Here is a 25,886-nt window from a genome sequence, read left to right as displayed (position 1 = left end):
GTCATGGAACGTGAATGGAATGAACTCTCCACACAAAAGGGTGAAAATAATTATTTGAAGAGAACCAAACATAATATTTTCTGCTTACATGAAACAGAAATAAGATTGAAGGACAAAAGATTATTGAAGAGCAACAGTTTAGGACAGGAATTTCTATCAGAAAAAAAGAAGAAAGGAATTGTGGTCTATACCCCAGAAAATCTACAAACTAGAGAACTGTTTAACAATCTAAAGGACATTATATTGGACTGGAAATAAATTGTGGCAACCAACTAATTTTGTTTGTTTGTATATATGTTTGTCGGTATATATATATGAACAATAAAGAAAACTATTAGCAAAAGCTTTACAAAATTATATTTACAAGGTGTTAATACTGGCTGGCAAGTGGAACTGAGTGATATATCCGGCAATTGATAAAATTGGTTCACGAGCATCAGTGTGATTTCTTGTCAATTTGATATCAGAAACATCCTAAATTTAATTGAATGCCATGAAAGGCACAATGAAAAGAAACTTGCACTGATCTTCATAGACATTGAGAAGGCTTTTGACAATGTTTCATGGAAACTGATGGAAATCTTAAAATACAGTCAGTCCTCCTTATCCACGGATTCAGGCATCCAAGACTTGAAAATGCTTTAAAAATATAAATTGCAGAAAGCAAACCTGATATTTCCATTTTATATATTTTCTATGCCATTGTATTGAATGGGACTTGAGCATCCATGGATTTTGTTATCCACGGGGAGCCCTGGAACCAAACTCTAGCAGATAACAAGTGCCCACTGTATATGAAGATGGGGGAAAGGTTTAGAACATGGTTTAAGGTGGCAGCATCACTGGGGTTGTGGGGTGTGTGAACTGCATTGGGTGACACCGCTGAAGGGGAGTGTCCTCTCCCCGCCCCAAGGAAGAGTACCCAGCTCTCCCAGCCCCTGCCCTGCAGGACAGAGAGGGAGAGGTCCAGGCTCCCCCCAGTCCCTGCCTATGCAGTTTTTCTTCAGAGCAAAGCCACATAGGACAGGGAGGGAGAGGGTCCGAGTGGTTAGCAGAGGAGTTGATGATAGGGTGTTGTGCAGATGTCTCATTCATGGGGTTGCCATGAATTGATGTTGGCTCAAGGGCAGTTAACAATTTAGTAATACTAGTTTCTTTTGGTGGGAAAGGTTTTGGATGGGGCAGAAGGTGTACGACAATAGCCCTGAGCTATTGAAAAACAGACGTATGCATACCTTTGGAATATTAGTATTTCACTGGTGATGGGATTTTAAAGAATAATTTTTTACCATCAATAAGCATATGGAGACCAGTCTCCTTTTCCTGCTGCTTTTGTGCTTTTCAGTATCTATTGAGGATAGCAGGAAGGAGACAATAAATTGTGTGTGGTATGTGTGTGGGTTATGCTGTGCTGTGTCTTATTAAGTGAAATGAGAATGTTATGTTTCCTTTTAATAGATGCTATGTTATTCATTAGAGGTTTTCTCTATTGACTTATTGATCTGTATTCTAATTTTCAAAAAAAACCAAAACCCATTTCTACACTTTTAGACAGCTATTGACAGCCAAAATTTTTGTTGATCCCACTAATATACATATACTTTTGAAAGTTGAGAACATTTTGCTTCAAGAGTGAATTCCCTAGGGAATGTACATTATTCCATCTTTATGCTGAAATTACTTTATGCCATTTTATCTGATTATGAGATGAATATGTAGTAGTGAAATGGTATATATGAATACACAGATATTCATTTGCAGTAATGAATTCTTCAGAAGCGCAATACAGATGTCCTTGGTATTTTTAGGTGCGCCTTTATAGTTCTTAACAATTACTTTCCATTTTACTCCTTAAAATATTAGACTAGGTTGTCTTTGTAGCAATCATGCCCGTCAACCTACTATGACCAAGTTGCTTGTGATGATTTCATAAACAGTGCTACACATCAAGGCACTGGTTACTCGTCAATATGAACGAAGCCCATCAGCAAGGACAAAGTGGCTTGCCACATTCCTGGAGCCCATCAGTAGGAGGCCATCAATTGTGACAACTTTCAAGTTGCCTTTCCCATTTTTGCATAGTTGAATATATTTAAGTTACTTTTTTAAATACACACAAACAGTAAGAATCCTTCCCAGGTTATATTTTTAGTACTGAGAACAGTCATTTGGGTATTCATGGTACATGGCTGTACATGACTGTCTCATACCACATATTAAAATCAATTTGCTGAGGATTTTTAATCTGTTTTCCTTTGACCTTGATAATGCACCTTTATGGATTTGCTTCATACAGTAATTTATTTCTAATAGTGGTCTTGATTCAGACCATGTATGCGTACATATTTCTTTTGAGATGGCACAGTTGTACATGCATGAACCTTACATTAAGTGTAATGTCAGAAGTGGCAAGAGATTATAGTGGGCCCTTAGTATCCGTACAGGATCCCCCTTGAGGATACCAAAATTTGTGGATGCTCAAATCCCATTCTCCTTAATGGTGGTGCCACCACAGGGCTTTGTTGTTCTCTACCTCATGGCTACCTCATGGCTGCCTTCTCCTCTCCCCCCCCACCTCTGCTAACCCCCCCCCCAACCAGGTATTCAGGATCCATCCAGCTACTGGACCAAGGCTGGTTCCAGAGGCCCAAGCTTGAATCCTCCCAAGTGAACCTACTGAGGGGAGGGGAGGAGGAGATCCCTGGGCCGCAGGGGTATGTGCTGTTGTGGGGGGGGGGGAGAATATGAGGAGGAGTTCCCCTCAGAGGGAGAGGAGTTGGGGGCTGAGGCTGAGGAAAAGAACCCCCTCCCTCCTCTCCCCTCCCTTCCCCTCCCCTCCAGGCGGCAAAAGAAATAAAGAAGAAGAGAAAGAGGGAAGAGGAAAGAGCAGGGACAGGGCAGTGTGAGTCCTTCTCCTCCTCTTCCACCTCCGGGGTTCCATTTTGGCTGGTCCATCACATTGGCAGAAGCTGCCCCCTTGGAGCCGCTCTCCCTGATCACCACCAGCCTGGATCCTACACCCCAAGTAGGAAAGCGGGGAGGGAGGGAACCAGGAGGAAGCACCCAAAAGGAAGACCGATGAGGAATGCTCCAGACACAACTGCCCCTACTGCTCTCCTCTTCCCTTTCTTCAGCCTCCTCCTCTCCAGTGGTTCCTGACCAAGCTGCCCTGAGAGATGGAGATGAGTCCCTTTGGCTTTGCATGGAGGGGAAGGGAAGGAGTCATTTCATGGTGAGGCACAGGGACCAGCTGGTAATGCAGATTCAAATTTCTGTGTCAGCCTCTTTCTTTCTCCTCTTTCTTCCTCCTCTTCTTCCTTCCTTCTCCTCCTCTCCTGCCACTGCCCGCCCTGTGGCCGTCGCTTGTTCCTCCTCTTCCTCGCTGCCTCCTCTTCCTTGCCACCTCTTCCTTGTCACTTCCTCTTCCTTCTCCTCCTGTGCTGCCCCCCAGGCTTGCCATTCGCAGATGCTGAAATACAGGGATGGCAAGTCCATGGATATGGAGGGCCTACTGTATTAGATATATTCTGGTTCCAGAATATATCTGTTAGCTTTTCCAGAATCAAACAAGTCTAACCATTGTGTATACTGCAATTTGGACATACTTGAACCATGTACATTAAACTAGCCACACACAATTAGTTTAGCTAATGATATTGACTCCTTTTATTGATTTAGTAAAAATAATATGTAGTGAATAATATACAGTAAATAGCAAATAGTGTCAAGTTGAGGATACTACATCAGTTAGGACTGATAAGAAGTAAACTGCTCATTCAAATATAACATTTATAACATCTAAATCCAATTATTAATCCCAATTTGTGTAAACCTACTGATTAATCCATTAATCCATTAAGTTACAGTTACTGTGATCAACTGGATTTAGCCCAAAATTTATGAACCCAATTTTAATGTTTATCAAAAAAAAAAAAAAAAAAAAAAAAAAAAAAAATCAAATTTGTTTTGAAATATTTCTAGCTGATGACTGATAATTGCATACTGTAGATGGCTGAATACGTAGATTAAAAAATCCATGGATATGCAGCATATGGAAGATACTGTACTCATTTATTATCTACAGGCATCTGGGTGTTTTACATAAGCATTATATCTAGGACAGTATAGTGGACTGGACTGGACAGCAGACAGCAGACCACAGAAGATAATAAGGAACCATATTGTTACAGATGGGACACAAAAACAGGAACCTAGATCTTTATATCATTTTATTTGCTTTTTAAAATAACATTTTGAGTTTCATTTTTTGTTGTTTAGTATTTTTTGTCTCAACAGTACATATTTATTGTCCTTAAAATATCTACAACTAAAGATCTCATTTTGCACACTACCAGTGTCTTTTGTTTTAGTACAGTGAACCTGCTTTTAGATTATAACTTGGTGTATTTTAATGTGAAAGTCGTTAATTTCATATCCTCCAATTGTCTCCAATTAGCAGGGATGGTCCAGATTAATTCTCTGTAATCCCACTTTTTCAGCTGCTTCAAAAATGTCCCAGATTGTCCCTCCTCTTCTCATTCCCCCCCCCCACCTTTGTAGTTGCAAGCTGAGTTTAAAATGCAACAGTATTTTTCACGCAGCTCGGCAGGAGGGAAGAGAAGAGGAGCATAATGTTACCTTTGGTTCAAAACACACTGCTGAAATAATCTGGTTTGAGACCTCTTTAACTGCCCTGGCTCAGTGCTAGGGAATCCTGGGAACTGTAGTTTATTGTGGCACCAGAACTCAGTGATAGAGAAAGCTAAATGTTTCACAGAACTACAAATCCCAGGAATCTCTAGAATTGAGCCAGGGCAGTTAAAGCTGTCTCAAACTGGATTATTTCTGCAGTGTGTTTTGGACCTTTCTCAGTATATTCAGAGAAAATGCAAACTGCCACTGCCTCTCCTAGTCTGTGCATTCTTACTTATTAATAGCTTTGTCATCTTTACTACACTCTGATGTTGCTTTGCCACATTTCCTGGTTTTCATCTGTGAAATGTTGGTGAGGATGTCATTCACTTTCATGAAACTAGAAATACATTTTTAACTACCATGTTTAGATTCTGGTGTTGTATTGAAATGAATACCAAGAGAAATTTAACATTTTTTTTAAAAAAAATTAACAACAAAATCTAATTTAAATTTAATTTTTTTTAAAAAAAACCATATATATATATATATATATATATATATATATATATATACACACACACACACACACACACACACACACACACACACATGCTTTACCCACGCTGATTTGAACATTGCTTTCTCCTGGCAACCATTATTCTTGCTATGGTTCCATAATAACTTATTTCCAGATGAACTGGATATCATGCCTTAGAATTACATTTTGTGATTAAAATAATCATATTTTTCTTCAAATTTTTAATTCATAAACATATTGGTTTTGATTTTTTGCTTTTCAATGAAAAGAGTAAGCTTTTCAGCTCAAAACCAGAAATGACAACTTCAAAATCTCTATACCCCTATGTTTATGGGGTAAAACATATTTTGACACATCTATTATCTTTCATAGTAATGGAATTTGAAATTAATTGGGACCCACGATTAAGCTTAGAGCCTGTACCATCACAGTGACTGCATGGACAAGTTGACAGTAAACTAAGTGTGTGATTTCTTTAATTCACTGACAAACTGCGATGTGTGCATTGCATTGCGATGGGTTACATCACTGGTCATAACATGATGTAACCCAATGCAGCATGGTGTAAGTATCGTAATACATTGGAGATTTAAAGAAATTTAAAATCTAACTTGTTCTGCCTTACTGTTTCACCAAATAGGGATTTTTGGGGAGGTAGTGGGGAGGGGGGAGAGAACAAAGATATGCAATTATTGTGTTGTTAAAATTAATTATAATCAAAGAAGTGCAAGGCAATTTAAAATATTATGGCTACAGTGAAAATGCCCCATGTCTTTAAATGCATTTGACCAATTAGCTGATTAGAAGGAATTGGCATGAATTACTAGTGCCCGTCAGTCTGTATAGTAGATGCTCTTCCATACATCCAATCTGAACCTCAGTGAAACCTGAAGAGCAGGGAAAGGGATGGGTGGATAGGTATCATCTGCCAGTGAGGTTGAACAAATATATTTCTTTTCTGTGTACGTCATCCATAAGGTATTTAGTTTAGGATTGGGGCCGCGGCAACTACATGCCACAGCCCCAATCTCACCTTTCCATGGCACAAAAAGGAGCCGCAAAAAGCGTCTCCTTTTTGTGTCCCAGAAAGGGCACTATAGCTGCTGGCACATGGCTTTTCCTTGCTCCTTTGGTGTTGCGTCATGTAGACACAGTGCCAGAGGAGCGTTGTGATGCAGCACGCCATTTGGTGTGGTGTGCGGTGTCACGCTGGCCAGGGGACGGAATCAGGGCATGCATCATGTGGACACCACATCTCAACTTCACTGACAGCCTGGCCTTAATGGCCAGTCTGTACAGCCCCCAAGTCTCCTTCCTGGAATCCCTGAAATTTGACAAACCATATAAATGAAGCTGTTTGTTTGTTTTGTCTGGACACTTGTGTTGAAAGAGGAAGACATCTCAAAAATTATATGATTATTTTAGTGTAGAGATGGTGAAGCTGTGTAGGATATCTATCTATCTATCTATCTATCTATCTATCTATCTATCTATCTATCTATCATCTATCTTAAGGCTATTAAAAACACACACACACACAAGGATTCCAATAGGCTCATCAAGAGAAATCAGCCAGGATGCAGTTTTTTGCCTCCAGAATTAAATAGGATTCATGCCCATTAACCCCTACAATTGGCAAAAAACAAAATTGGAAGTGGAGTTCCAGCTGCCTCCTACTTTTATTTGTTTTTGGTTTTTTAATGTTGGCTGTAGTCAGTGCTGTTGGTGATGAAGATTCACCTCCAGACCTTCCAGATAAGCCCATTATTGACTTAAAGGAATATGTACAGTTAGGATGATTGGTCTGTTAGGATATCATAGAATTATAGAATCATAGAGTTGGAAGAGACCACAAGGGCCATCCTGTCCAACTCCCTGCCGTACAGAAATACACAATCAAAGCATCCCCGACAGATGGTCATCCAGCCTCTGTTTAAAGACTTCTAAGGAGGGAGACTCCACCACTCTGCATCTGCATCTGACATGGTACTTATTTAATAAGCTGACCCTGTCTTGTTTTTTTTAAGCCATGCTGTTTCTGTTTGTGTGTGTGTGTGTGTATGTGTGTGTGGTTGTTGTGTGCCTTCAAGTCATTTCCAACTTATGATGACTCTAAGTTGGTTTTCTTGACAAGGTTTGTTCATAGGAGGTTTGCAATTGCCTTTCCCTGAGGCTAAGAGCATGTGACTTGCCCAAGGTCACATAGTGGGTTTCATGGCTCAATTGAAAATCTCCAAAGTTGTAATCCTACACTCAAAACACAATCCAACTCTGGCATTAGAAAGTGGAATATTTGTTCATCTCTGTTCCAGATGTATTTAACTGCAGAGTTCATCTTGTCCAGACTTCTAAGAATTCTTTGAAAATTCAGCTACTTAGACATTGATTGTTCCTTCATTTCAGCCATTCTTTTCTTGGTACAATGGAAAAGTCAGTTAGGGCTTTTGTAAGTTATACCTGCAACATGATGAGTGGTACCCAAAAAGTGAAAAAGTCATTTTTGGAAAGTTCTTGAAAAGATTTAAAAGAATCACCTTTCATCTCACTCATTTCTTCCTTCCTGAATGCCTTTTGTTCCCTAGAAATGTCAGAGCAAAGGGGAAAGTGGAAGGTGGTAGGCCAAGCTGTATTTGATACCTCATGAAGTCCTGGTCATCAGGGGTGAAAGCTTTTTAGTTTGAGTAGGTGATTTTTGCTGTCTATAAAAGAAGCATCTGGTTTTTTTTAAGGGGGTGTTAAATAACTTACACATTTTATGTATTTCAGTTTTACTTATTGTTATAAGAGTTTTTCAAAGTTCTTAACTGTAGGTATCTGGAGCAGTAAAGTAGTAAGTGTTGTACATGCAAGTAGACTCAGCTAAGAGGCTATGCAGACCACTCCTAAGGAGCGGCCTTCAGCCACTTCCAGCTGTGCCAGATCGGGGCTGCGGCAACCACATGCTGTGGCCCCAATCTGATCTTTCCTGGGCACATAAAGGAGTTGCAAAAAAAAGCTCATTTTTGCACCCTGGAAAAGATGCGATAGTTGCGGCACCTGGTTTTAAGGCACTCCTTTGGCACTGTGTCGTGTGGTTGCAGCGCCAGAGGAGTGCTGTGATAATGCGCACTGTTTAGAGCAGCGTGCAGCATCATGTCACCTTCGGGTTGGAACTGGGGCATGCATCATGTGGATCTAGAACTATGTTACAATAGTAACACACTTTCCTGAGTACTTTTGTATTACTTACTGATTTTCTGCTTTCTATGTGCTTCATTTCCCAGTAAAATTGCAGAAAGAAGCCAGTTAAGGGGCTGCATTACCACCTGATTTACGCAAGATCACCCAATGAATTTCATTGTATATTCCATCTATACTAACTCTTCTATTTATTCCAGAATTCATGTTTGTGCTGTGAAATATTTGGAAGGAGCCTTGTAAACAGTTATTCTCTGTTGATCTGAAAGCTCTCATGTAGCAATGAAATAACAAGAAATCTGGTATTTTAGAAACACTCCATGATTTATCTATTAAATTGCTTTGGCTCTGTTCTCCATATTCACACTCACATATTCTGGAACAGAATTTTTTCAGTACAAATTTTAGACATTTAGATATTACTGTCTATATGCTAGTATCTATCATTAAATGATTATAGCACCTTGATTTAAGTTACATGCTTCCATCTTATGCTGTGTTTTGTAGGGAAGGGCTTTAGTCCTTCAACAGATAACAAATCACAGGATTTTGTAGGATGCAGCAATGACAGAATGGAACATGCCACTTTAACTGTTATTTTTTTAAAAAAAATATTAGTAGTAGTAGTATTAGGATTCATATATTGCATATTGATTATTATACAATACATACTTCTGTATATATATTCCTATATTCTATTACAATTTGTCTGAATATCTTTATCCCACCACAGTGCTCCCCTTCCTTGGAGCCATTTTCACCCTTATTATCCATCCAAAATCTCACTTCCTCTTGTGGAGGTAATCTTCCATCTTCTTTTCTCAATATTTTCTCAATACTTTCTCAATAAATTCTTTCCAAATGCCACTTTAACTGTGAAGTGTGAAAGGGCCCCAGGACAACCATTGTGTTACTATTTTTACTATGCCATTGTATATAATGGACATTGAACATCCATGAATTGTGGGATTCATGGGAGGGCCTGGAACCAGACTCTAGCAGATACCAAGAGTTTACCGTATAATGAAAGTGAATATTCACCACATGTAATAAAGTGGGTGGAGTGGCCATGTATCCTATTTTAGAAAGGATAATAATCTCTTTTAAGATTATGCATGAAGGCATCTAGAGACTAGAAGTGGTGGTGTGTGCCAAGTCTCTGTGTGTGATGGGGCAGAGATGGAGGGTATTTAGAGCCTAACCATCCCTCCACATTCCCTCTTTCCATGTTCAAGTCACATCCCACCCTCCTATCTCCAGTGCACTATGGGCTCAGCTGGTTACTTTGGGGATTTTTTCTCTTTACCTGATTTTTTCCCTACCCCATACTCTATCTGGGGGAGTGTGAGAATTGGCTAAGGGTAGTGCCTATAGGTATACTGTCAATGGCAGGTAGTTGGGGAGGAGGATATGAGGTTTTTTTTTTAAATTCTATTGTTATTATACAATAATAATATTTACAATCCAATTTCCACAATGTCGTACATTTATTCTAATTCAGTACTTTTTTCATTTTTCTCTCCAGTTATTATCCATTTTTTTTCATTTTCTGCTACCTTTTTCTTTTCCTATTGTTCTTCTCTCAGTGAAATACCAGATCATAAATTGTCTATTAAACTTCCATCATAAATTTTTCCCATATTCTAATTTCCCCTGTGGTGACGTTTATTCTACTTTTCTTCCCCTGTAGTCATTATTTCCAATATTATCTAAGAAACCTTTATACTACTCATACAGCATTGCTACATAACTCCCTTTTTTGGCTCTCATATATTTCATTAAAGGTTCCCATGTTTTATAAAAGTCTTCTTTGGGCTTCCCTCTTAAACTCAGTGTTAGATTATCCATCTCCATATACTCATAAATTTTGAGTAGCCATTGATCCCGAATGTGAATTTCTACACCTATGAGTTTTGTGTACATCTCAGCATTCCTTTTGGTGAAGGACTTTGGCTCTGGAGTGGCCTCTATAGGTCCTGGCCAGGGAGGAGTCCAACTGTTTCATTGCTCTCAGAGCTTAGGTATTTCACCCAAGGGAAGGCTGAGCATGTTGTCAAGGCTTGCCACCTGGCCTCAGCTGGACCCATGTCAGGTTGCTCCCACTCCTTTCCAAGTTCAACATAAATTAAATTGGTTATAGTTCAAGTAAAGTGGCCCTTATTTAACCCAACGTTCTGTGACTGGTTTCATTATTCCATAGTTGGTCATCAATGAAATGTTACAGTAAATGTATTTTTAACTGACAAATTGTGCCTTCTCTGTGTTTTAAACATTACTTTTTGTGTGTTTGTGTTATTTGATTATTATTAATGGTAACTCTGAATACAATGGTGATTTTGTCAAAGAATATGATTCAGATAGTTACTTGGATGTACTTAGTAGAATTTTTGACTTTTCCCCTTTGAACATCAGATCCAAATGCCATGACCTGCTAATGACATTTTTCTCAGTTCTAAAGTTGACAGTCTCCTCAGGTCACGAGGCATGGCTGCTATTTGAGAAAAAGTAAATAATTCCCTTAGATATGCAGAATTGGTTGTGTGTTTAAGGATTCAAGTCATAATGATTTGCTGGCAACAAAATACTCTATAAGCAAGCTTTTAAATCTAAATTTCTTACTTATTTTTCACCACAAGTTTCCAGTTTCCAGCAGCCTCTGCTGATAATGTTTATATGATCCATTTTGAACTCTGACGGTGCACTGTCTATTTGGGCTGTGATTGAATTCCACATACACACAATAATGTGTACATACATTTTTAATCAATTTTGAATGCATAGTAAGCAATCATTTCTAATCAGAACTGTATTGTCACAACATACAGTTATTTTTCCTACTCTTTTTTCTTATTGTTTTTAGCATTTATGTTAGTGTGCAGTTTGCATCCTATTATTTTTAACTATTCAGATTTTGACTTTTTGTTTTGCTTTTTTTTCCCAATTTTTGGATCGTTCTTTTTCTTTAAATTTTTGGGGAACTGCTGTTTTTGAATTCTCTTTTTTCCCTTTATTCTCCTGCTCACTCTGACCCCAGGAGCCAACACAAAGAAAAGCGCAGATGATATTACCAGTAATGATCGTGGGGAAGATGAAGGTATTTTTTGGTTTTTTCCCAAAAAAACAAAAACAAACCCTCAACCCTGATATGCATGAACATGAACTTTCCCTTTCCTTTATTTGATCACACACATTCCAGTGTGCTGTTTTACTTTCTTTTTATCTGGAATCTGAGCTTTCCTTCCTTCCTTCCTTCCTTTTCTTTTTTCTTTTTTTAAAAAAGCACACAATTTGGCATCTACATGACTGCAACTCCCTTTTGATATAAAATTACCTGTTATCTGTGAATATGTGTGAAGTGAAACAAGCATATTATTTACAACCAAATGTTTCTTCATTCCCATTCTGAAATTTTGTCTAGGAAGAAAAAAAAATGGAATAGAAACCTTTGCATGTGTATCTCTTCCTTTATCCTTTTGGTATATCTTGTAACATCACCTTCACGTTATTTATCTCTTTTCCTTACCCCATATAGTGGATGCAATTATTTCTTCTGCTGTTTGTTTTTATGTCTTTAATATCTGATATTCCAAGAAAAGTAAGGATGCTTTTCATTTTGTTTTGTGCTATTCCTTAAAACGTTCTTCTTGTGCATGTATCTGGGGCAGCAATATTCCCATCCTTTACTCCCACATAGCTCCCAACAAGAATACATTTTGTATATTTATATAACACACAGTGATGATATCTGTTCTCTTGAGAGATCCCTGATTTGTATGTCAGCAAATGTTTTATGTAACTTGTGGGAGTTCTGTGGGTGTAAATTGCTCAGGTGGTGGCAACTATATCAGGTGGAAAGGAGGTCTAACTTTTTGTATCTGGGACCATTGCTTGAAATGCTTTTTAATTACAGATGGTTTGTTATCAAATGTTAAAGGATTCAGACTTTCCCCTTAAGCACAGTAAATGCTTGACTGTAAAGCTTAGTAAGTTTACATAAAGATGTATATTTCTATTTAATGGTAATTACAGAATGAAATATGTGTATATTAAGAGGTCAACTATGTTATAGTCAAATTAACCTACAGTGTCTTCTGAGTTTCAGTGAAAATCTGAATGAACCAATAAAATCAATGAAATATCACATTTCTTCCACATTGAATAACCCTTTTGGTGGTAGCTTATTTTGATTTTTCTTTACTTTTAAAAGAAACTATATAGTTGCATCCCCTGACAGTGGTCCCAGAAATAATGTAGTTTGGCACCATTTTTAACTGCCATGGCTCCATCCTATGGAATCCTAGGCTTTGCAGTGGCATCAGAGCTCTCTGAGAGAGAAGGTTAAATCTATTACGATATTACAAATTCTAGAATTCCACAGCATCAAGTCAAGGCAATCAAAATTTTGTCAAACTTCATTATTTATAAAGATGAGGCCAAAAGCTTGCATAAAGGAACAGCTACAATATTGCGATCTTTTTAAAAAAAATTCAGGGGTGAAATAGGCTGTTCCTTCTGAAGGTGGATTGAGGCTGGGGCAACCACATGCCATGACCCCGATCTGCCTTTTTTGCCAGTTGAAAAAGGAGCAGCAAAGAGCTCCAGTATGCCTGACAAAGAGTCACTCCTTTTTGGGACCAGAAAAATCTAGTGTTTCCACCCTGCTGTGGCTAGAAGACAACTTTAAGGTGCTTTAGTGACAAGCAGCATATAAATGGTATGCCGCTGGAGAGTCCAGAAGCCAGCCCATGTGTGGGCAGCTGGGTGGACTGCAGCCGGGTTCCAGGTATCCTGGGGTGTTCGTCATCTGTATGCCATGCCCCCAAGCCAGCTGGAGGCCATTTTTTATGCCGGTCTGTTCCAGCCCTTAGTATATATTCTCTTGGATGATTCTGATGGTGGTGTTTTGTTAGGCATTGAGTGGGGTCATAGCTAAAATTTGGCAAGGCCACCAACTCCCCCCCCCCCCTCTTTTTACCACCTTTTTTCTCTGAAATTCTGTCACTGCCTAACATGCTGTGGGAAATGGGGGGAAAATCACTCTCAGCAGAGACCTTGAACAAGACCACTTGAAGAATATTTTTGAAATAAGACTGAGGGGCACATGAAATTAGTCTGAAGACTGCTTATGACCTTAGACTATAAGTTGCTAACTCTGGCACAGAATGATTAATTATTTGTTGTGCCCCTTACCTGTCACCATTCCATGATAGTTGAACTTTTCTAAGCCCTATCCATGTCTCTTCTGTTTTCTATTCCACACTGTTTCAACTGGTATTGTAACACTTGCCCTTTCCTTTCCCTTCAGAAATGTGGATAGTATTATCTGGTCACTTGTTAATCTCCCTCTTTCTCAAAAGTTCAGCATGACTGTGGCTTCCTGACCTTTCCAAGAGCATCTGCTAAGATCTCTGCTTCTGTGTTATTGCTATTGTTCACCCTTTTTTTTTCACCTGAAGTCTTCCACTGCTGTGTACCTGTGTTCCAAATAAAGCAATTGGACCTTTATTTCATACTCATATTGTAGATTTTGTCCTTTTAGGACCCCTAGTGCTGCAGGATTACTTTGAGAGAAGTGTCACAATCCCCCTGGGAAGGGGGCAGTCATCTCACATTCAACTTCTTCTTCTTTGGTTAAAAATATATATAACACACAATATAAAGCCTTATTCAGCTGTTTAAAATATGTTCACTTAACACTCGAAGAGAAGTGTGCTAGCCCCAGTGGCATCACTAAGATTGGTGCCAGCTGGTGTGGTAACTCATGATGCCACCCCTCCCTTTGACCTCCTCCCATACCACACTGTACAGAATCCTTAGTAATGTTTTTTGCACTAATGTTACTCATAAATTGAAATTCCCATATCTTGGTGAATGCAATGGCAATAGTTGTGGCATAAATAATTAGTAAAATTAAAAGTATACCTTTGCATTACAAAATCATATACACAGCCTAAATGTATTTACATGTACATAGTTTCATGTGGGTAAAATGAAAGTTTGGTAAGATGTGGGCTTTTTTAAAAGAAAATTTTTAAAAGAAAACTTAAAAAAAATATTTAAAACTTTTTTTTTAAAAAAAATCAACCCCTGAGGTCTATTTTTTTCTTCTCTCACGAAACCCCCATGCCCCCTAGTGATGCTCCTGACTAGCCCTGCCTTTTTCCAACATCATTCCACCAAGCTCTCAGTATGAAGTCAGGACTGGGGACAGCTTCATCTACACTGCAGACATAATCTAGTTTGACAACACTTTAACTGCTATGGCTCAATCCTAAGAAAATCTGGGAATTACAGTTCTGTGAGACATTTACCCTTGTCTGTCAGAGAACTCTGGTGCCAAACCAACTACAACTCCCAGAATCCCATAGCATTGAGCCATGACAATTAATGTGGTGTCAAACTGTATTATTTCTGCAGTGCAGATGCAGCGGAGACAGCCTATATTCTCTCTGGAGGCTTTCCTTGAACCCTTTCATTTATAGTTTTATTTTCTGTCAGAACATTCTGAGTGCACCACCAAACTTCGAGCTCCAGAATTCCAAAAGATGGCGGCTATTCCAGTTCTAATGAAATCCAAAGACTTATAATTGTGCAGTATGAAAGGGCCTCTTGTGAGCTAGAATTCTGGAAAATTTATAGTTTGAATTGTTAAGACATTTTAAAACATCTGAATAAGGCTATATAGTGTATTATATATGTTATTATGTTCCCTGTTCCTTTATTATTTGTTAACTGAAAAGATGTGGATTTGGAACGGAACTGCCAGTTGTTGACCACTGTTTTAGAGTTTCGGAATATGACTGACAGTCATAACTCTTAGCTTCAATATTGGGCCAAAACACACTACACAAATAATCCAGTTTGAGACTGGTTTATATGCCCTGGCTTGCTGCTAGGGATTTCTGGGAACTGTAGTTTGTTGTGGCTGAGAACTCTCTGACAAAGAAGGCTAAACAACTCACAAAACTACAGTTCCCAGAATTCCCTAGCATTGAGCCAGGGTAGTTAATATAGTCTGAAACTGGATTATTTCTTCAGTATGTTTTGACCCATCGTTACAAATATGACTGGTAGTAGAACTTTTTTTTTAAACTTACCATGTCAATGTTATATGAAAATACTTCCAAATTATGTGAAACCAACCAAACAAACTTTTGTAAAAGTATTTTGAATAAACAAAAAAGGAACAACCAATTCAACAATAAAATGGGCCTCATCCACTTATACCATAGGTAATGTGCCCAATGATGTAGGATATGGTCATATAAAGTAAGGACTGCATGTGGAAGACACTCAAAAGGTTATAGTGGACCTGGTGTCGAAATGTCATGTTCCTGAAATTCTGATTGCATCCTGGGTCTAAAATATTGTACCTGGACACTGTCAAGGTGCTGTGGAAAAAGAGTGAAACATGCTTTGTGTGTTATTTCCCAAGCAATTAGATCTGGTTCTTACTATGCCACCTGGTTGTTCCCATGCTGATGTTCTAATCTTCTGAAAGTACTGTTTGAATGTCCACAGGACTTTACAATGCTAGCGTGCAAATGTTTCACATGTTTGGATCAAGTGGCGGATACATAAGGGGAATGTGTTTTTTTAAAGAAAGGAATACAGGCAGTACAATACGTTTAATTATACCTTACTCCCCACTACCACAGACTTTGATAGTCTGCATAATTTCTGGTGAACTTTAGTTCATTTTGGTAACACTCCATTTCAAGAATGCTGCCCTTTAAATCTCTCTCAAACTGCTTTGGTTGAGGAGCCTATATACCTTAGTCCTAATTCACTTTGGTGTATGCCCTTTTGTTGCCCTCAAATAGAGTAAACCCACTGAATCCATTATAACTTGATAAGTTATGTCCCATTGAGTAAGTGCGCCAACTCTAATTGGAACTAACAATAGGATCCAGCCCTTTAAATACCTAATCATGGGGGAAACTATTTTGTTTTATATACTTCATGGGGAAAAACTATGAGTTTCACTATCTGCAAGACAGAAATAAACAGAAAATGATGTTTACTGTAAATCAGTTTTATATTATTAGTGTTTTATTCATTTATATCTCACCTTTCTTCTATAGGGACTCATGGTGGCTAACAAGAAGTTTAAAACAATGCAAATTAAAAATGATACAAATACAGTAAAAATATAAATGTAAGATAAAACAATTTATAAAGTTAAAAACATTAAACATTAAAAAGTAAAATGTATTACAGGACTATGCACAACACCCTATAACCTATTTAATATTTAAGAGGGTGGGTTTTTTTTAAAAAAAGAAAATAATGGAGTTTCTGATGACACTTCTTTGTGAATTACTTTTCCCCATTAGTTTTCCAATATTTTATATTTATTAGACTCTTAATACTGTAATACTTTTTCAAAAACCACACAGCTCTCAAAAAAACAACACTCACACCTGAAAAGAAAAGAAAAGTGTGATATTCAGTAGGTATGGGTCCTTCTTCCACCATTTTCAGCCTTGTAATTGTGCTTATACCTGCAGCAGTTCCCTGCCCCCCCCCCCCCCCCGGCAGAATTTATCCTGAAGTACTTTTTCAGAGCTCATCTAGAAGGGCACTAAACTGGTATAGGAACAAACAGAGGAGAGAGATACATGAACTGGGGGATTTTGTGAAGTACTAAATTGATTAACACTGTAGGGAAAAATAGGCAACATTTTTTCCTTTAATACTCGTATTATTTTCTTGTGTTTTCCTTACTTGTACTCTTTTCAGACATACACGATCAGAACAGCAAGAAGCCAGTGATGGTTTATATCCATGGTGGATCATATATGGAAGGTACAGGGAATATAGTTGATGGCAGCATACTGGCAAGCTACGGAAATGTCATTGTTGTAACCATCAACTACAGACTAGGGGTTCTAGGTAAGTAATTTTTTCTCTTTCTTGAAAGTTCTTGAAAGTCATTTTAAATGTATATCTGTTAAACCACTACACCTGTGGCCTGATTTGTGCCAGAGAAATCCACTATGTTAGGTCATGCACAGGTGTGATGGAAAGCTATAGCCTTGCTTTGGGGGCTCCTTTCAGAGTCTGTGATTACAATCTAATTGGATAGGTTTTAATGTTGTCTGTACCTATGTATCTCTACTATATATTATCAGAATATTGGGACAAACTCTTTGTAAAATCAGTTCTTGCCATGTTTGTCATCCGTTTTGGACCTGCCTTGTTATTTTTGGGGCAACATGATAGTTTAGGAAAACTGAATTAGATGAGTGGTGATATTTTTTACTGATTGCTTGCCATTGTTTTAGTTGGTTCAGACATCTCTGGCTATGACATCATGATGCTATCAATTCAAGATGGCCACAGTATGTTTTCTTCTTAATCTGATGACTTTATTTGCCCTAGGTAGAATTCTGCTTGATTCTCTTGGTAGCATTTGCTAGTATAGTCGGCTCTCCTTATCAGCAAACTTGTCATCCATGAATTTGAGCATCCACAGATGGCAAGCCCATGGGGAGGGGGGGAGGAGGAGGAAGAAGAAGGCACTGTTTGGCAGCAGGAAGAGGAAGATGAGGCATGACACAAAGAGGATGAAGAAGAAGGCAAGGCGGAAGGAGAAAAAGAAGGAGGAGGAGAGGGTTGTGTGGTGCAAGGAGGAGGAAGAGAAAAGGTGAGGCGAGAGGAGGAAGAGGAGGTGAAGGAGGAAAGAAGGAAAAGGCTGGGAGAAGTGCACCTTGCCCACCGCCACAAGGCTGGCCATCTAGCAGCAGCCTCAATACCCCATGGCCGGGACTGGAAGGGAGGGAGCCAGCAGAGAAGGAGGAAGGAAGGGGCTCAGCAGGAGGGGTCCGACTGTGGGCAAGGGAATCTAATTATTATTATTATTATTATTATTATTATTATTATTGTTGTTGTTGTTGTTGTTATTATTATTTATTATTATTATTATTATTATTATTATTATTATTATTATTTATATCCCGCCTCTGTACAAAATGTAATCAGGGTGGCTCCGGGGCCAGCTGTCCAGCTCTGAGTGTTGGGTCAGGAGGGAGAGCGCCCAGCTCCCCATAGTGAGACACTGGCAGTGGTGGGAGGTTTAACTCCCCCCTTCCTCCTCTTCCTCCTCGGCTTCAGAATGGGCAGCCTAGGGCAGAGGAGTGATTGCGCCAGAAGCAGCAAGTGTCATTTTCTTCAATAAAGTCAATGGGACTTGAGCATCCACGGATTTTGGCATCCATGAAGGATCCGGAATGGATTTCCTATGGATACCAAGGACCCACTTTAATGGCTAGGTAGTTAGAAATGAAACAAAGTTACATTTGAATATAAGCAGTTACACTTGGGTAGGATTTTTAGTTTGTTTTTGTAACATAGACTCTTCTGCTGTATAGAGGATTCTGTACCATAGATGAAAACTGTGGCGGCTCCACTGTTGCATTTCAGTATCTGAAGCATGTAAAGAAGAACATTGGTTAGCATCCTGAAGGTCAACATAATTTTACTACCAACACTTGACATAATTATATTTGCTTTCAAGGTTTCTTTTAAAAGTGAAAGGCTTGCTACAAAGGAAGGCTAGATTGGTTCCCTTTCTGTTCTTACGCCTTTAAAGCAAAGCTGTTCTTATCCAGGCAGGGATTTGGTGTATAAGTTGATTCGTTGGAGTAACTGTTTTTAATTGGTTGAGTGCTACGTGTTTCTTTTATTGTTCTATTTTTTCCCACTGTTGTTTTATGTTATGTTTTAACAAAGTTTTCAAAGCTACTGTATTTTGTTATTCTTAGGCTCTTTGAGCAACATTCTTGACTAAAAGAATGATATAATTGATTAAGTAATAAACCAGTGAAATATAGATCACAAAATTAACTTGCCTACATTACTTTGCTAAAAAAAAATGGCTAGTTTTTGGTTATTTTAGAGGCATGTACATACATTTGTTTTAAATTTATAATCCACAGATAAGATTGGTTTGTTTAATAAGATTAATTGTCATCATTCATAGAAGAACCTACTAAATAAATACATTTCACCATGCAGTCTGACACTTGTTTCTGGCTTGTTTTCCCCTTATGGCATTAGATGTAATTTCTAGAGAAGGTGGAACATTCTCTGCATTCTCTGCAGTATTTGTGTTAAAAGATTATATTTTGAATTAAAATGTATCTAGATTATTCTGATGATGAACTGGGATTTTATTGCTGTCTCTTTAAATAAAAATAAATAATAGCTAGAGCAAGTAGCTATGCACTTTATTTTTCAAAGCCCATGCAAAAGATGGGATAAGCAAAGTCTAATGTCATGACGAGATATGGTCCCACAAAGATGTTTTTGTGCCTGTTGACTCCTCCATATCCTTGGACTCTCCCCTTTTCTGGCTAAATATATGAAATCTTCCAGTGATTCCAAAGTGGTGGTTCACTTTTTAAATATGTTTAAATAGACTGCAGCCCATTCTCCTCCCACTTAAAGCCATAAGGGGCTTTTCAGCTATTCCTAGTTTTATTCCCTCTCTTTTTTACATTTTTTTTTGCAGTTCACCCCAATCCTAGAGAGTGACAAAAGCAGAAAATGCTCCTCAGACCAACAATAATTATTAATCTGATCTATAACACGTTATGTGTTTTCAAGTGTTTTTATTTATTTGTGTGTGTATGTACTAGATTGGTATTACACTGCCTTTCAGTTCTGAAAAAAAGTGTGAAAGTCATTATCTATCACCAATCAGTATAATCTGTGTATTGTCCATTCCTCTCAAATCAACAGACTCCTGTACTCCAAAAAAATAACATACACACTCAGCAATCTAGGAAGCTAGACAAGTTGTATTGTAGATCAAGGTACACAGACACATTATTTATTCAGAGTATTAGATATCTAGAAAGCATTTCTCCATTTATAGATTAGGTTGAAGCTGGTAGGAATGCGAGAGGGAAAGTTAATTTTGTCTTTTTTTTAATACATTGAGAGAACCCATAAAAATATCTTGAAAATTTTCAGTTTATTTTTCTTGTGTGTGTGTGTGTGTGTGTGTGTGTGCAAAAAAACAAAATATGCACATGTGCAAAAAACAAACAAACAAAAACAAAACAGATCACATTTTGCACAAAATATGTTCATAAGTTTTCTCTGAATATTTTCTTTCTTTCTTTCTTTCTTTCTTTCTTTCTTTCTTTCTTCCTTTTTTTCTTTTTTAGAGAAAACAAATAAGAATATGACACCTGGCATATTATGATAATCTATGATATAGATGTAAAGGAATCTTGCAACATCTTTGCGATTGAGAGGAAGAATTTGATAGTATATGTTTTCATAGACTTAATTCTACTTCCTCAGATGCATGAAGTGAAGTGCCTAGGAACAGACTTTTATACCTATGAATTAGTAGTTGTACATGTGAATAACAACTAAAACACAAAAACTTGTGGATATGATGATGGGGTGACAAGTTCAGTTTTAATTATGGCTGTTCTGGCCAAAGGCAGGAGGAAAGATATTGCCTAAAGCCAAGGTGAATACAGTGGGCCCTCCCCTTATGTGCCACCATTGACTTCTGTGGGACTTGAGCATACACTGATTTTGGTATACGTGGAGGGGGGAGGGGTCTGGAACGGATCCCCGCATATAACAAGGGCCCACTGTACATAAATTCAAGTTAGACGATGAGAAAATTGAAATAGTTAAAAGATTTCCCATACTTTGAATCAAAGTATGGTGGCGCAGTGGTTAAATGCCTGTACTGCAGCCATTCACTCAAAACCACAAGGTTGTGAGTTCAAGACCAGCAAAAGAGCCCAAGCTCGACTCAGGCTTGCATCCTTCCGAGGTCGCTAAAATGAGTACCCAGACTGTTGGGGGCAAATTAGCTTATTGCTAATTAGCTTAATTGCTGTTCACCGCTATGATCTTTGGAATAGCGGTATATAAATAAAACAAATTATTATTATTATTATTATTATTATTATTATTATTATTAAATATTGACCAGAACAGAAACTTCAGTCAAGAAATCAGAAGACTGGGAATGGGAAGGGCAGCTATGAAAGAACTGAGAGTGGGGTGTAGTGTAGTGGTTTGAGTGTTGAACTATGACTCTGAAGACCAGGATTCAATTCCCTACTTGGCCATGAAACCCACTGGGTGACCATGGGCAAGTCACATCCTCTCAACCTAAGAGGATGGCAATACCAAACCTCCTCTGAACAAATCTGGCCAAGAACGCCCCATTGTAGTTTTGCCTTTGGGTCATCAAAAAGTTGGAAATTACTTAAAGGCACACAGCAACAACAAAGTGAAAGTACCTCTAATACTGTGGGTGATATAATTAGGTCCCATGTTAAGATTTCCCAAATAGAGGGCAGAGTTGGCATCTGGGTTTGTTGCAAGGGCTTATATTTGTCTCCCATCCTTGTTGTGTTTCTTCCTGTAGGTAGATAACTACAGTGCGCCCGTGTCATACTCTGAAAGCTGTGCAACAAGGAGGAAATGAGCAATGGGGCTCAAGCATACGTGGAAATTGTCTTACGTGGGGGGGGGGGCAGAATGGATCCCCGGTGTAAGGCAAGGGCACAATGTATTGGGGATTGAGAAGCTGTCTGTAGGCCTACCACTAAGAGCCATTGAGAGGGCAGCATTGAGTAAGTTGTAATTCATTGATGATACATCAGGTTGGTCTCAGTTGGGAGCTGTACGTAACTACCAGTCGGATTCTGCCATTTGTTTTTTGTTTTTGTCTTTAGTTTGCTTTACAATAGATTAGTCTTGAGTACAAGTCTTGCCTTGTTGCTTTTTTACAACTACATATGGTTGGGTACTGTAGATTGTGGAATGCATTTGCTTAGACCCAGAAGACAGGGATACCAAATTCCGTGAGTTTGATGTCCCTGTCTTAGGTTTCTGATCAAATGTCATTTTATTGGAGGACTTTATTGTAAACTATAGATTTGGTAGTGTGGGATAGGGATTCTTGGAGGTGTCTCATCCACTCAATCGACTCAAAGGCAGATAACAACAAGATGGAAACTGGAGGCATGTAAGTCTGTGCAGCAGTCAGTGAGTTTTTAGTATATTATAGTGCCTAGATGCCCATTGTATAGCTGTACAGTGGTATCCAGACACATAACTTGTTCTGTTGATAGTTCCAGGCTTAGGTTGATGAAAGGGTGGAAGTTGTTGAAATTCTGGTGGAAAGTATGAGTCCAAATTTTGAAGATATCATCAGTATACCTCAGGTAGAGGAGAGGTTTCTTGGTGCAAGATTGCCTCGAGGGGAGAAAATGGAAGGATGTAAGTATGTGCAGTTCTCGGTCAGTCATGAAGATGTTGGCATATTGCGGTGCCATTCATTTGCCCATGTTGGTACAGCTAATTTGAAGGTATATGTTATTACCAAAGATGAAGAAGTTGTGCGTGAAAACAAATTGGCAGACTTTGGTATGTACATGTTATTCTGGATGTAAAAATAGCTTTAGAATGTACTGAAGAAAAAAAGCATGTCTCTGGACTGCATTAAGAATAAGATTTCATGACAGTAAAATCTTGGTCTGGATGGCTGCATGCCTCTTTCATATTGAAGATTCTGTTCAATATACATTGCAATCTACAATCGTCTCTTGAAGCCTATTTTCAGATCAAGTCATAAAAATGGACATCACAGTTCCACTGATTCAGATGATTATTGTTAACACACTTATTGTCCAATTATATCTAATTTGTTTTCTGTGATACAGGTATGATCAGGAAACTGGTAAGGCTGGTAAGGCAAAAACTTGTTCAAAGTAGTCAGATAATTAAGAATTGAGGATTCACACTTAGCTATGCATCTCATTTAACTTGTAGGATACCATACGCATTAATATGCTAACTCCATTTCCATACCATCTATATCTGGATATACTTTTAGATCTCCTACCAGTTTCCATCTACACTTCCCAAATAAACAGATATCCGAGATGTTCTTTGGTGAGTATCTTATAGCATGGGCCACAGAGGAACATGACAGATTTCACACGTTGTTTTTTTAAAAATAATATTGCTGAAAATTATCTTTCTTCCTTAATGATTTCAACCTGTAGTAATGTAGTATCCTGAACAGTGGGGCTGACTTCTAAATCAACATGCATTTAGCTGCACTGTAATTACAGTCTAATCTTACACTATTCTTACAGATGGCTCATGGCAATCATTTCAGTATCTCATGTTATAATATATGAGTATTTACAAATTAAACACCTGCTTAGCCTAAGAATTTTTCTTTGTTTAGGTTCTTGAATGCTAATGATGAAGGATCTGTATAATAACAATGGCAGCTCTGCTGTATAAATGTCAAGGAAAGGCAGTCTCCCCCAGCTTTGATATGCATATACATCACTAATATACAACTACCTCCAGCACTTTTGACATGAATGAATTAATGTATTTAAAATTGCTGAGTTTCTACAATAAGTAAGCAGTTCACAGGAACCAAAACTATCTTATAGGAGTCAACATAGCAAGGCTGTTTACAATCATTTCTTTTTTTTTAATGAATTGCGTGTGTGTGTGTGTGTGTGTGTGTTTGTGCGTGTGTTTGTTTTCCTTTTAGCTCCTCCAGTTATGAAGCATAGAAGCCCACACACGTCCATCTCTCTAACTATATGTATTATCATGATACGTTTTTGAACTGCTAGCAAAATTGTCAGTAAGAAATCTTGTCTTGTTTATGAGTAAATTCACAAGAAAAATAATCCTGACAATTTGAAGAGTCTGCAATATTTCACTATTATTTGACTCATATAGTAGGCCTTTTTGTAGAAATTCTATAGTATTCTGAATTAATGTACCAGTGATAATTTGTACATACAAGTGGAATTGCACACTGAAGGATATTAGGAGAACTTGCATATATACTTTAAACTTGTACTGTTTGTAAAGTAGGAGAAGGGAGATAAAGATGACTTGGTAAATAGTGAACCACACCAGTAGAATGTTTTTTGGAGGGAGAATAATCCATGTTCCCACATTGTGGTCTGCAAAATTGTTAATGCATGTGGGTATATATTGTTCTGCTTCCTCTTATTGGGAGGAAACAGGAAGTATTAGGCTTTTCATCCCCACTTTTATTTTCAAATCACATTAAAAGAATTGCATGAATAAAAAGCATGTATTTTAAAGATAAACTTTCATTAATGCTAAAATTCATTAAAATTTACATTAAAAGATATTGAAAAATGGGCATATTTTTAAAAAGTGTACAGAAAAAATCACATTAATTTGCATACATGAAGGAAAAATTGGCTATCAAAACACAATAAGAATGAGAATAAAATGGAGGTGACAGCTGGAGAAATGCAAGAACATCAAGACCAAAATATTTTCACATCTCTAGTAAGGCACTGAGGGGAATCCTTGCGATGGACTTTCCAGGCAAGGAAATCACATGGTGAAGTTGGTGCAGTCTCAGGTCAAAATGGTTAGACAAAGAGTTCAGGCCTAAGACATCACCAGCCAGAAGCGATAAAGGGTGCAATAAGTCAAAACCAAGACATAAATGTTAGTAAGTAATTTTAAACCAACAAGTTCCACAGCCACGACCAAAACAGTCCAAAATCAGCAGGATAAACTCTCAGCAAACAATGTACAGTCCAAGGTTATACACATTAATCCATAGTAATACAAGGTTTGACTAAAAAGCTTAAACAGTTCCTCTTAGCACTGTATGTGGCCCTAAGTGGAGCTTATATATTCCTGGCTGAAAACCTATCCAAGGCTTTAAGCCATTTAGCCTTGTTTTCCTAAGGAGGACTTTGTTCGCAGGACTTCTTTGGAGCTGATAACCTTTTCTTGATGGACTTCACCTGAGTACATTCCACTATCTATCTCTACTTTTATGGACTTGGAGGGGGTCCAGTGTCTTCTGCAATGCTGGGACTGAGCTTTTCCCTCCTGCACCTGGAAGGACCCTAAGTGGACAGGGCTCACAGAATCCTTGTCATACACTGAACACACTAGAGAACTCCTCCACTGAGATCCAGTGTATATTTTGTACATGGGTTGACATCATGATCAGAATGTACCCGTCAATGCATAATTTAATGTCTTTGTGTTATTGCTATTGCTGGCAGAATAACAGTTCAATCTAAGTCATACGAATGACTGTGAGGTCGATACCGGTCAGGAAATAATAATTGTAGTTTAATTGTTAATTTAAGTTGTACACTACCTTGAGTCCCTTGTTCAAAAAAAGTCAGGATATAAATTAAACAAACAACCTATCAGCATGTCAAGGATCTCCTCCCTTTTTAAAGAAAAAACGTAGATTTTTTTCTTATGTAACTCTTTATTTGTTTTCAATAGGATTATTAGCAAATAAGTGTTATCAAGATTATAGATTGTGTTTATAGACCTGTGTTTTATTGCTTGAAGATCAATTTTCTTCTATGCTCCTTAAGAATAAGAGTCTTTATATTATTGTTAAATCAGAAAATCAATGGATTTCTAAATTGGAACAATCCCTGTTAGTTTCACCTAGAATTAACACATTTTTTTTAAAAAAATCCTGTTGCTGAAGAAACACACA

General features: G+C 38.0%; 1 protein-coding gene across 7 annotated transcripts in view; it reads left to right on the top strand.

Moving 5' to 3' along the window:
- LOC149319377 (neuroligin-4, X-linked) overlaps positions 1-25,886 on the top strand; it is a 220,072-nt gene that overhangs the window by 103,534 nt on the left and 90,652 nt on the right. For 6 of the 7 annotated variants that reach the window (XM_089511563.1, XM_089511565.1, XM_089511564.1 and 3 more), the window contains exons 3-4: positions 11,385-11,444; positions 17,093-17,245. In XM_089511563.1, coding sequence (XP_089367689.1) covers positions 11,385-11,444; positions 17,093-17,245 — 213 coding nt within the window. The remainder of the gene's footprint in view (positions 1-11,384; positions 11,445-17,092; positions 17,246-25,886) is intronic. The other variant, XM_089511569.1, reaches the window with a different exon arrangement.

Source organism: Sceloporus occidentalis, unplaced genomic scaffold (assembly GCF_023333645.1).
Source record: "Sceloporus occidentalis isolate IW3139 unplaced genomic scaffold, rSceOcc1.0.p SCAF_2, whole genome shotgun sequence".
In the NCBI taxonomy this organism is placed as follows: domain Eukaryota; kingdom Metazoa; phylum Chordata; class Lepidosauria; order Squamata; family Phrynosomatidae; genus Sceloporus; species Sceloporus occidentalis.
This window is presented reverse-complemented; position numbering and strand designations above follow the sequence as displayed.